Here is a 13,638-nt window from a genome sequence, read left to right as displayed (position 1 = left end):
CCCTCGTCTTCCTCCTTTATTGTCGACATTAGCAAAGGGGAAAGAGGTATCTACAAGAGGCCTACCCTTCTCTTCACTCGCATAGCAGGCCCATCAGCCAATCTCTTGCCCTTATCGATCACACCTATGCCATCTAGACTCTTGCCTCCATTACAATCATTGACCCTGTTCGAGCCCTCCACACGCAATGGGCAGGCATCACTGGTCACCCTCATAAGTATTAAATGTTATTGGGCAGTCAAGGTGGAACCAAAGAGTAAAAACCATAAATCATGCTTGTATTGCAAAGTAAAACAAAAGAAAATTATATTTGGGTAATATCCTCTAACATATAAGAGTCTAAGTGACAAAATTATAGTACTCATATTATGAATAAAAATCATTCTCTATGAGGAAGTGCAAGTTATTTCACCTGCATTCGCATGATTCCCCAGATTTGCACAATGATCAAGCATCAACAGAAGCATTCACGTCCAATTCTACAAACTTTCTGAGCTACCCAACAGAAGCATTCATCTTCCAATAGCAAGTGTGATTGCGAAGATGTGCTAAGGATCATCATCATATGGCGTGCTTGACGCTGGCAGTAGAGGAACGATCACAATGGGCCTCCCATGTAGTCTAAATTCCGTAAGTCTGGAAGCATAATTTGACTGGCATAATTGTGTATTCCCACCCAAGTCCAACGTCTCCAGTTTACCTAAGAAACGAAAATGGAAGAACAGGCCTCAAGTTTGTGGGATTAAATATGTAGGAGATATTGCTCATCTAAAGTCATGAACATGATGCCTTCACAAAACATCCAATGAGAGAGGAAAACTACACCCTATATATTCCCTACATTATCATGAAAATGGTCCTCATTTAAATTAGAAAAATGCATTGTAAATCAGCTGGCAATTGTGACATTGACTGTAGTGATTCAGTAAAGCACACAAAATAGTTCCCTAAAAAAGTTATTTCAATTCCCAAATTCATTTAAACAAACTCAATGCAATAAGCTAAGATAGAAAATTCTACCATAATAATGTAGATATATATCTACCACAGAGACATGTTACTATGTACACAAGCAGGCTCAAACACAAACTATAACAGGAAAATTGCAGAGCCACTAATATATTTGTATTCACTTTCTTTTTCCTACTTATTTCAAAAACTGAATTTTCAAGAACAATAAAAGAAGCCTTAATGCGTAACTATCAAGGATTTTCATAAGAAAAAAATTGTCACAGGGCTTTAGTTGGACAGGCTTTTAAGCATGTGCTTTCTATGGCTAGTCACGTGTAGTAAATACAAAATTTGTCTAGAATTCCATTATGATGATGGTAGAAAGAAGCATGACCATCTTAGATCTATTATGCAACATTACATTAAACTCTTAAAGCGGCAAGGCTTTTAGTAATACATCCCATAGACAAATATACCAATAACTGTATTTACTCATCAGACTTGGTTAAACAATCTTCCAAACATTGTGCACCATTACCATTTTCTAACAAGATAAATGTTTAAATTGGAGAGCAAAACAAGACTGTAATAGCTAACAATGTTAAGGAAATGATTTCACTGGCATTCCAAATATTTCTTAAAGAAACTTGGCTCATCATCAAATTTACGATTGTTTGGACCCATAAGATTTATATAAAGATGTTGGCTAAAATGCATTAGATTGCTACTCACAGCTCAAGTATCACATACACTATAGATTTGTAATGTTATTTTGCTAAGAATCATACCCTGTGACTGTTTCAGTGCACCATAAATCACTTCTGATGATTCAGGAGGCATAAGATTACCTCCGGCGTTGATATAAGCAATACTAGGTGAATACATGAGGAGTTTAACGATGAAATAAGCAGCTCTGAGCCCACCACGATTCTTGCTACAAAATTAAGGCTACAAGTTACTTATAAATTTTTTAACAGAAATTGCACACAAACAGGAGAGAGAGAGAGAGAGAGAGAGAGAGAGAGAGAGAGAGAGAGAGAGGTGACAACCTTATGTTGATGCATTGAAGAGCCATCTTTTTAGGTATTTGATCCTCAAGTTGTTGAAAGCCTAACGTTCCTAGTTCCACATCTTCAATGTTAAGTTTTCTAACACTGGAAGAAGCCAAGAACTTTGCCAAAGGTGCTGCTATTGAACTGAAGTTTAATATAGTATCAGCAGCTGCTTCCAACAGATGACTAAATGGAAAGATATTATAGAAGTTGGATGACTAACCTGCCAAGGTTATTTTCTGCCACAGAGAATGACCCCTTCAAAGTTGGAAGGCTTCTTAGAAGTTCAGCCACTCCCGTGCAAGACAGATTGCAATTATTTAGCTTAATATCTGAAAGAGGGTAAGATTTCTCAACAGCCCAAACAAAATAAGGAATTAAACTCCTGCAAAATTCATGTACTAATTGATTCAGTAGTGACATCAAGAGTTGTGAAGACAAATGGGTGAAGAGTTTGTGGATAGCTTCCTTCTGAATAAGTAACATGAAGGATACAGATGGAATTCATAACTACCTGATTCCATCATCCATTATAGCATTGTCACTTATGTCTAAACTGCTCAAAACAGGCATATGAACCAAGATATTATGAAGATCTTCAGCATCTTCCTTCTGAAAATTATTCCCCCTGACATATTGCCAATGTCAGTTGTAAACTCCATCAGGAAACTAACAGATAAGAAACAAAAAGATCCCATCACAGCCTCACAAAATAGTGAGAATAAGTCAATTAAAAACAAATTACATAGTACCTTAAACTCAGTTTCCTCAGTGACCTCAATGACACATTTGATTCCACTAATAATGCAAACTCTAAAGGTTTTCTGTCAACCATAGAAAGCCAACCAGCAAGCTGCAGAATACAGACAACCTTTAACTAAAGGCATCTAGGCCAAAACAAGTCAGTAAATGTGATCTTACACCAATGAACTACTAACATTGTTCTCTGATATCTCTAGAGTGACTACATCAGAAGATGACCCAAGGAGAACATCAAAAATCATTTTTGCACACTTTGGCAGCAACTTACTGTCACAAAAACACAGTGTTCGCAAGTCCCTGAGAATTTAAAAAACTGTTGAGGTTTCTTTGTTATGGCAATTATTGGATGGAAAGATAATTGACAAAATCCACCTCTATAGTTTATGCTAAATTATGTCATAAAATGCATAAGAAAGCTATCAAAATCTTATTTTATCAATGTAATTAACAAATATTTGCAGGTATCACCTATATATAGAAATATCTAAGATTCAAGTTGGCATGCTTCTGGTCTTCATTTTAACATTCAGTAGAAGAAATAATGTCTAACTTGTATCCCTAGAATCATTAAATCATTTTGTAACTCGATATTCACTAAAATGTGCACTAGATGCATCTGCAGATGTATATATTTGTCACCTAATATTGCCAGATCAACAGTGAACATATTCGGGCACAAAAGTTTTTGAAGTAAAACTAAACAAACTAGTAAACATGAAAAGATCGGATGTACCTTCCTGATGATATAAAAGACAAAAGGCCAGCAGGTATGGTAGATGACTTGCTATCAAAGATGCGAGATGATTTTACATGAAGTTCTCGGACACCATGAGTTTGAGATACATCTCTTCTGTGTATAGAACCAAAAATCTGATCTATCATAGCAGGAGGAATCTGAGAATAAATAAATTCAAGAGAATGCAATGTCTGCCTGTGCTGGTTTAGATGCATACACACTCCATTAACCTGGAGATGCAATGGAACAATCAAGTAATAATACTGCAACTCACATCATCATGTCAATTCTCCTAGCAAAGGAACCCAACAAAGCATTTAATGAAATATAAAATATTCATGCATGCTTATACTGTTACACAAAATACTATTCTGAATTGGGAGCAACAAATATAGCACATGCACCTAAGCAATAAAACATGAGCCTCCAGAACTTAGGGTACAAATTTTGTTATTAAAACGAGCAGCCAATTCAAAGATAAATAGTACCAGTTGCTCTTCAGAGATTAACTTTTTTGAAAAACAATAACATTTTTCTTCTTTCAATCTGTTAGAACATGCTTATCATATAGTTATGAAGTGGTTTTCAGCGACTTAACCATCAAAATTGTTCTGTAAAATCAAATATGATATGCACCAATAACATTGTTTTTTTCTCATCGTGCCCTCAAGTACTCCAATGCAATTTCTGCATGTTCTCATTTTTCAGAGCATGCCAAGCATTAAGTGCATTTAAACAAATTAATGAGATATATATAATTAAATGGTCATTAGATGAAATAGGGCCTAAAAATATTGAATCATTTTGGATAAAACAGTGCTGTTATTCTTGCACATGTTTTAAGAAACAGCTAAAAGTTTAAATCTTATTGTAACTCATGGTCCATCATGTTGTGTGCTCATAAATGTAGGACTTTACCTGATTTTTGGAGATTATCCTTCTGAACACCAAACCTTGCAACTTGCAATCTCTAAGTAGCTCCTGCAAGTGATATATGATAGAGTTTTTGAGTTTGAATATGTGTGATAATCACAATGTTTAAAAGGTACCTCAGTCTGCACCATTACCACAATGATAGACTTCTGATTTATGCATGAACACTTTTTGAAGAAAATACGTATGGAAATTGTCAAACTTAATTCACGAAGATTATAAAATATGGATTAAAAGGCAACTATAATATACAGAAGTAGGAAAATGATAGAGTCAACAAGATAAAAGGAGAGGGAGGGGAGTTGTAAATAGGAAAGTTGGGGATGTAAATCTTGAAACTGGAAGCGCCTTTGGGATGTCAATCTTGAAGTGTGAGAACCATCTTACAGCATTCCTCAGATGAAGAGGATGTGATCCACTTTTCTGCATGAGAAATCAAAATAGCAATTACATACATGTATCTCCCATTCTTCATCACTAAAATTTGATGGGAGTAATTTCCAGTTTGATGACTAGCCACATGAAAACTCAACATTGGTAGTATAAGGGCTAAGGTCTAATCACTCAGCCAGCCTGGTTTTTACTAAGCTATGTGTACTGGTCCTACAGAAAATTGGTACCAGTAATGAAATTTGGAGTATGGCAATCTACCCACTTGATTAACTGATGCCCAGGTCATATATGTAAGGTACACTTAAGTCCACATGGATAACCAGGATCTCACAGTGACGTTGGATTCCAGAGGCATCATAACCAACCATACCACCATCACTATCATAGTGCACTGCCCTGGCCAGATTGATGATATATGGGATACAAAATAATGCAATGTAACCCACACAAAATGAGCATTTATGATGAAAACCCAAAAAACACACACAAGCTAACCCACACAATCTAATATGGATCTATCTTTGTAGTTTCCAACCATGACGATCAGCATGCTATTGTACCAACTGGCACAAGACAAAAAACACTGACAATATGCCGGCACCTTTGACATGAGCCTACATGGCACTTTTTTATACCTTTCGGAAATGATAGCTTTAACTCATGCCAACACAAATTGATTAGCACAATAATTCTTGATCATGCCATGCCAATTGTCACTCATAGGCTAGATAACATAGAAAAAATTTGGCCTAGTCATATCTTGGGACCATCTACACAGGCTGGCATAACATGTGTCTATACCTTTGGACCTGCACAACTTGGCATACCATGTGTAGATACCTCCCTGGCATGGTACATAAACCAATGTCAATTTATCTTGATTGACATAACAATCCTTGCTACTTATATGAAACAGTAAGTACTAATTTGATTGGAGATTGAGATGCAGAATGCCAAGTTCCAGGGGATCTTAAAATAGTGCTATTAAACCCTTTTCTTTTGAAACAAAATTGAAACTTGATAGGTATAAAGTATAAAGTATAAACAAAACCAATCAAAACAAACCAATTTGAAACCAGTCTTTAGACAGTGTAAATATCATTTTGGTACACTTACTGTTAGACAAATCCCACTAGTGAAACAATCAAAAGAACAAATGAAAGAAGACAGTCCCATCCCTACATGAATATTTGTAAAATATACATGCAAAGGAACAATTTCTTTGGTTGATATTTCTGAATAGAACTGGAATGAGGATACCAATAACGAACAATAAATCACGCTAGAATGACATAATCTAATCCAATAACAAAATTCAAGGCAGCTATTGTTACACTTACACATGTTTCTGCAACACAAAGCACATTTTGAAGTCTCAGGTATCTGCATTTACAAGAAAATCAAGATCAGCAACAATATAAGGGGACCAAAATTCAGAAATAACTGATGCAAAATACAGTATGTACTTTCAACTCTTCTAACGTGAAATTTTTATCGGAAGAAAATTTCCAATAAAAGAAAGGATTCCCAAAGGTTGGATATAGGTAATCCAATAAAAATAAGTGCAATATATTTACAAAGACGTGTGCAAAAGATAGAGGACATCATCTTCTTGAGTGGAAAAAGCAATAAACAGAATGAACAACATTCATTATTGCTACAAAATAAAAATTGTGGTTAAAATCACCTAATGACACGGATTGTGGCAAGTTCTCATCCTGATACATGATTGGACATTGTATTGAACACCACAAGTCGGGAAGGTGTTCATGCCACTGCTCAGGCCAGTGCTAGCTTGAATGCACTTAACAGTGTATAGTGCTTTGTGCCTATATTGTAAACCTCAAAATTTTAAATACCAGTCAAATAGTGGTATCAATAATCTATTGCACCAGTATATCAATAGTATATTGGACGATATATCAAACTGTACAACCCTATATCATTGAATAAGAAACAAAAATGGACGTAATTGTATCAGCATCGGGCAATATATTTGGTATCAGTACTTGGTCAGACATAAATGTTGGATGGCATGTACAGCCTCGACTAGTATTTCAAAACTTGGTGTTGACAAATAAATCCTGTTTGTAATGTATTCAATCTTTTAAACTCAATATCCTAAAATCATATTCAATGAAATAATCAATTAAACAACCAAAAAATTCAGGAGTATAATTAAATTATCCAGCAATTGAATTTGCTGGCATCAACAATCAGATTAAAACATCATAATTGAAAGTTTGAAACAAAAGATACCTAATGTATTGCCCAAATTTGTTGCAATGGAAGGACAATTTCATACAGGTACAAAATGTGCCTCCACTATGACCAATTACATCCATGATGTTATCTGCAACAAAAGAAAACAACATCCAGGAAAAAGAGAAAAAAAGTTGCCTTGACAAAACAACAAATAAAAAAATATAAAGAAACCTTGAAGTCCTGTAAAACATTGTTCCAGTAAAAAGGAATTTCATTATGTCAGTTGTCCAAGTGCAGTACTACGTCATTTAAGAATTGAGTCATGATAATTAAAGAAAGTTTCAGAAAAATAAATTAGAGTAAGTCACACTTCTATAAGGAAAAAAAAAAAACTATGGAAGCATCTATGAATAGAAATGAGGGAACATCAAATGCTATTTTACCTGAAATTGTTAGGTCATCAATATAACCATCAAAAGAAGGAAGTAAGGCCGTCTCTGCAGCTTCATCTAGACAACTACCAACACATAAATCTCAGTCATAACCAATAGCAATCAGACGACTATGTCATAGTCTCTATGTGAACAACTAAAACTTCAAGGAGCTGATCATATAAAGCAAGAAGCACAGAGTAACACCATATTAGTAGGCATACTTCTGTAGATGTTTTTCCCAATACAGTTGCTGCCAGTCAACACTTTGATTTGACAATTTAGCTATTTCACAACCATCTTGTGTTGCCACACAGCCAATTTGTTGGGTCATAGTGATATCTTCAGGCCAGCGATTCATGTATAACATCTTCCATGTCATATCAAAATCTTCTTTTCTGAAAATAGGTATCTCTCTTACTATATTTTCCTTCATCCATTTCTTATGAAACACATGATGCTAATCAAACCTTTTACGTTTTCGTCCATGGTCAACACCAACATTTGTGAATCCTACTCCACCACAAGTATCAGGTAATCTGTCACAGAGATACTACTGATTTAGCAAGTGAATGCATAGACTAGCAAAGCACCCAAATATCACCAAAAAGGTTCACAGCAACATATTCAGAAGAGTCATTGCCACACAATTGATCTCTAGCATGTAATATAGTATGCAACAAAAGATTGTTAAAACTTAAAAGCTCCACCACACCACTAGGACTGTCCTCAAAAGTGGAATTCACGTGATATGCAGCACTGAAACTAATAAAAACAACTTAAAAGACAAAATGTTGCATGCTTATACTACAACTGAATTTTACTTGCTAATGAGTGTTCAAAAGGTGGCCCCACGAGTTAAATCTCTAATGTGAGACATAGTTGTATCAAAAAATTATAAGTTCCATTTGGATTATAAATAGCCAAAATTACATAAGCAGATGTTCCTAGACTACATCCTAACCCACAATGAAACATACCAGCTTCATAATATCAACATTCAACATTACCATAAAGCAAGAACCTAAGCATAGAGCAAATTAGATGTACATTGGAAAAAGCTAGACATTAGTATTAATAAAGACAAATAAAAAAATATGTCAATATGGTTTACTCAACAATTACTTACCTGATTATTGTTTTTGGACCATATTGGGCTAAAGGAACTTAGCTAAAAAGTTCATCTATAGGTTATCTTAGAAACTAAATGTTACCTAGATTTTTACAGTCAATTCATATCCAACAATTGTCAACATAAGTTGACATGTCAATTTATCCAGTAAAGGTAATCCCTCAGCAACAATTTAGGACATAAAAAATATTAATAACCAAGGTTCTGCCAATCCAGCCCATGCAGCATACCGTGTGATGAACCACAGTAGCAAGAAGAGGGCAAGGAGAGGCAGGAGGAGAAGAAGAGAAGGAGGTGGAGAAAAAGAGGAGGAAGTGGAGAAAAGGAAGAGGGGAGGAGCAGTAGATGGCAGAAGCGACAGAGGCGGAGAATTAGATGAGTAACAGGATGATCAACTGCGGCATGATGGTGATGAGCAACACAAGGGACGCAATGTTACAGTTATATGGTCCAATATTATTTTCAAGGTAACTCAAATTATAGTGTTGTCCAACATTGCAACAATCACTAGATGAGAAGCGTAGTTACTCATGAAACTTTCAGTTTATTCCATAGTATCGCAATCATAAAAATAAATGTGTTCATACATTTGTGTTGTATGAAAATCAACCCAAACTATCCACATGAACTAAATGATATTTTAAGTTGCTTAACTTAATGTAAGACAAAATATGAAGCATTTCCTTGTACTTATCACTGTAGGTGAGCTTCACAGAGGTATTACAAATACTGCAAAACGCATATATTTATGTGATGGATAAAGGGATACAAAGAATTAAATCCAAGAAATACTGAAAATGAATGCAGAGAACACGGAAAGTTGTGAAAAGCTAAAAAATAGTTGAAAGCTAACTACTATTAGAAGAGTAGAGATTTTGAAGTAGTAAGTAGTGCATTTAGTCTTTCAATGGCAAAACACCTTTCTAGCAGTTCATGCATATTTTGCAATGCCAATGGAGGCAGGTTTGTCGCCAAGCCATCAAACAATTCCGAAGGAAGTTCAAGGATGTCCTCCACATTCTCATTTCCTGTGACATGCAATGATTTTGGTATGCAATTAAAAAACAAATTGTTATATTGCATGTTAATTTCTGAAGATTCATAATTTAACAGCGAAATTTTAAATTTTATTATCTTCAATACCAACCATGTACTAATGCAGCTGTAATTGTCTTCACACAGAGAGAGAACAAGGTTGGGACATAAGACATGTAGTTATGCCTACCAGCAGCACCTTGACAACTGCAACCAATCTGAATAACTACTTTCATATGTTAAAGTTCTGTACATCTCACTGGTCAAGCATAGCAATTTCATGAATGAAAAGAATAAAGAATCCAGTGGATAAAGAGTATGCAATAAGATTCACGAAGGAAAGGAACAAATATACTGGATTTTTGGGCATCACAAGAAATCAAGATCTGTCACAGTTGGTACCATGTACATGAGGTTAGACCAAGAGGAAGTCAAAACAAGTGCTACTAACTTGTAAAATAGAATCGTCGATTTAAAAGTCAATCTGTGTTGGCATAGTATTTCCTGTCACGACAAGATCATGCATACATTTGTGTCTGGAAACAGAGACCTTGATCATTAGCACAGACACCATGATCATCCATCACAGTTGACAATCATTTTGCCAGCATATACTAGTACACCTCGTGTCACAAACTTTTAAACCACGTAGACAATAACAAATTAGTAATGAACCAAAGATGCAGCAATCTATGAAACAATACTTAACAGCTAAAAAATATATGCTTATTCATCTAAATCCTGCAATCTTAAACTTGATGCCACACATGAGAAATATGTCTAACATAACTTCAACCTGAAAGCTCATCCATAATACTAAAGATGCAGCACTTATGATCAACTTCTTTCCGCAAAAGCCTTACTATCTGAGATTATCTTAATGGATTCTTTGCCTTTTGCCCTCAATATTGCTTATTTTCTATTGTTAGACCTTTAGTTTCCTGCTCTTTAACATGGGATCACTACCAGTATGCTTGCAGTTTACCTGCTTGTTTAAAACTTGTAATGACTCAATAGACTAGAGTTGTCCATTGTTTAATATCTTTTTTCACTAGATTACACTATCTGGTTTGGTGTTCTATTTAGTGTGTATATGTTAAATATAGCTCAAGAGAAGTGGTTTTACATTTACTTTTTTATAATTAATTATTTATAAGATATGCACATGGTACAGCATATATTACTTTCATCAAAAAGGGATTAGCTTTTATGTGTTCTGATTTCTTTACAACATAAATCCATCATCAAGATTAGTTTTAATCATCATGAAAGGATTAGTTTTATGTGTTCGCATTTCTTTTTGAAAGGACATGAGTTTGCATTTTATTTCTTGGAAGTTGATCAAATATTATCTTTTTTTCCTCTCTTTCCTTCGACTGTGATGAGTAAATGTTCGTTAAAATCAACTAATCAACCTACTACTACTATGGTCCCTCGGAACGACTTATTTATAACAAGCAAGGTTAAATACAAGTTGAATTTAACTGACAATTACTATGATCCCTTGTTTGGGACAAAACTAAAGAATTGAATTTTATTTTATTTTCATGTTTGACAAGGATCAACCAATGATTTCAGTCACCAGTAGCTATACCCTTGTATCAACCTAAACCAAATACTCATGAGAAAAGAAATTTTCATCTAGACAACCCATAAATTGTATTGATAATTCTACTTCAAATTCAAGCATGCCGAACAATGTTTCAAAGTTGATACCACATTGAGACAAAACAGCATATTTTGATGAATTGGCATGATTAATTCTAGGTTGAACCTATAGGAACAGACAATCCCAGCTAAAATTGCATATGATGACTGGCGACGAGGAGCATCATCTAGTCTTAGTATAAATAAAAGGGATAAGTGTCTTTTTGTAAGAAGAGTAGGGTCATATACATATAGAAGAGATGAGACAACTTAATTTTTTACTTCCAGTTCGGATCAAGAATGACAGTGCTAGCTGGAAAGAGAAAATTCCACATGCATCGCATTTCGAACCAGGCAGAGAACGAGGGAGTGTAAGTGGAGCGAGATAGAGAGAGAATTTACGTTGTCGCTACCGTTGCCTATGCCGCTCCGGTCCGTTGCTGCGACTGAGCCCGCTCGATCAACAAGCCGAAATCGGCTCCGCTCCTTGCCGTTAAAGCGAGGTTTGGGGAACAATGTTTAGGGATTTTAAGGTGTTCGAGAGCGATGGAGGGAGAGGAGGGGAGGGGGCGGCCGCTACAAACTATTATTTTTTGGCAATTTACTTATAAAAACCCTACTAATTGTCTTTATCAGATGAGAGCCTATATCAAAAAATTATGCAGGAATAATTTTTTCTATATTCAATTATTAACCTCCTATTCTAATTATTTTTTAAAATATTCTTGTATAAATTTCTAAAAAAAACTCTTAGTTTTGATAAACTTTTTGCGGATTATCTCAAACTTTCAAAAATTCTCGTAAAGCATTCTCTTCTAGTATAAAAATATTATTTTACTCATGTCTTCACCGGAAACATTACCGTCTCCACTTCTAGCATCACCACCCTACCTTCCCTCTCCTCTATTACGATGAGGTGGAGGGCTGCAAGCAAATGTGAGTCGTTAGTCACTTGTGTTTCCATGGGCGAGTTGACTTACATGCCTTTACCCTACCAATCACCTTCCTTCGTTTCGAATAGTCATTAATCGCCCATAACACCCTTGGCCGCCTTCATGCATGGGCTCGTCCACCCCTCGTATCTCATTTGTGATCATTGACCTTCCTATTTCTTATTATCCTCACATATAATCCATTCATTCTTCTTTACAATCGTGGCAAGATCAGCATGGACAACACATGGAATTCAACTAACATCGAAGAAAATTAGGATTGGCGTAGCTATCGATGGAAATGTAAGCGTAGATGTTCCATAGAGAAGGCTAATGATGGAGATAGCTATGGGTAAAATCATTATTTATGAAAAAATAACTCTTGATATAAAATTTTGAAAGCCTATATGAAAATTTATGAGGTTTTTTTGAATAAATTCATCCAAAATTCAAAATTTGATTCCATGAATTAGTTTAATCACATCATTTCTCCTCCTCCTATAGGAACCATAATCGAATTATTAAACCTCGATTATTGGTTCGATTTCAGATTATCGAATCATCGATATAATTTGGTTCCAATCAAAATGTCATCATGGCTAATCGAAACAAGCTGCAAACTTAGAATCTGATTGGATCGACCATGTTCAGGATAGCTAAGTTGGCTGCCAAATACCTCTACGCACTCGAATCAAATCCCACTTCTTCCCTTACCTTCAAGAAAAGGATAGGGTGTCGCATACGGTACGTCATACGTGAACGTCGGGTAATCGACCAGAAATAGAAACACACACAGAGAGAGATCAGAGGAATCAATGGAGGTGGGGTCCAATAGAACGAAGCGGCAATGAGCTGGACGCTTACACACCCACATTTATGCCAACAATTAAGCATCCCCGTGGGTCCCGCCAGGATTAGGTGTACGCACCGGAGGTCATTGAATGCTGGGCCCAAAGCAGACCGATCTCCCCGTCGGGGGTGGGGCTCATCCGACGCGCATCGACGATAGCTTACGATCACCCGGGGTGGCGGGTACGTTCGGTCCCGCCCCCCATTCATGGCTGCCGGTCAACCGGCGCAGGATCACATGCAAAGTTGCCGTGGTCGAACAGGTGGTGTTCTATTCCAAGCATTATTGTCGCCACTCGACTTAGTAAGAACTCAGAGATCAGTGTATTCCAAACATTATTGATGGGTAAATAACGAGTCTTGGCATCATGGTAAAATCATTATTTTCAGGATCTAAATAATCAAGGTTTGGATCACGAAATTGACCGTAATGTGATTTAGTGAGTAGTCCAAGGTTGTGTTTTTACCTCACATTTTTTTAACAAGAAAAATATTATTTTTCATGATCAATAATAAAATAATACATCAAATCGATCGATATAAAAAATATTCATCGTTTTCGGTCTTTATGCATTGTCAA

General features: G+C 35.8%; 1 protein-coding gene across 5 annotated transcripts; it reads right to left on the bottom strand.

The window, feature by feature from the left end:
• Positions 1-257: 257 nt before the first annotated feature.
• LOC135586681 (uncharacterized) lies at positions 258-11,874 on the bottom strand. 5 transcript variants are annotated; one of them, XM_065106308.1, is made up of 18 exons: positions 11,680-11,874; positions 10,082-10,266; positions 9,743-9,848; positions 9,515-9,623; positions 7,934-8,002; positions 7,688-7,861; positions 7,476-7,549; positions 7,087-7,180; positions 6,168-6,210; positions 4,420-4,482; positions 3,499-3,731; positions 2,942-3,062; positions 2,756-2,856; positions 2,518-2,631; positions 2,227-2,388; positions 2,001-2,147; positions 1,740-1,885; positions 258-700 (listed from the first exon to the last, which is right to left on the bottom strand). In XM_065106308.1, the coding sequence occupies exons 3-18, from the start codon at positions 9,804-9,806 to the stop codon at positions 549-551; spliced, it is 1,866 nt and encodes a 621-aa protein (XP_064962380.1). In that variant the 5' UTR covers positions 9,807-9,848; positions 10,082-10,266; positions 11,680-11,874; the 3' UTR covers positions 258-548. The 5 variants fall into 5 exon arrangements, with proteins under 5 accessions (XP_064962380.1, XP_064962317.1, XP_064962253.1 ...); XM_065106245.1 differs by lacking the exon at positions 10,082-10,266 and having other exon boundaries at positions 9,743-9,856; XM_065106181.1 differs by lacking the exon at positions 10,082-10,266.
• Positions 11,875-13,638: the final 1,764 nt, after the last annotated feature.

Source organism: Musa acuminata, chromosome BXJ1-1 (genome assembly GCF_036884655.1).
Source record: "Musa acuminata AAA Group cultivar baxijiao chromosome BXJ1-1, Cavendish_Baxijiao_AAA, whole genome shotgun sequence".
NCBI classification, from domain to species: domain Eukaryota; kingdom Viridiplantae; phylum Streptophyta; class Magnoliopsida; order Zingiberales; family Musaceae; genus Musa; species Musa acuminata.
Note: the sequence above shows the minus strand (reverse complement) of the source record. Positions and strands in the feature narration are given on the sequence as shown.

Bases quoted from the DNA above. Each gene is read 5' to 3' on its own strand.
- LOC135586681 (XM_065106308.1), bottom strand. From the start codon at position 9,806: ATGTCTTATGTCCCAACCTTGTTCTCTCTCTGTGTGAAGACAATTACA. The intron at 7,181-7,475 runs GTAAAATAGCAT...CTTTTGTTGCAG, and splicing joins TGATGACCTAACAATTTCAG to ATAACATCATGGATGTAATT. The intron at 6,211-7,086 runs GTATCTTTTGTT...TTGTAAATGCAG, and splicing joins AAATTTGGGCAATACATTAG to ATACCTGAGACTTCAAAATG.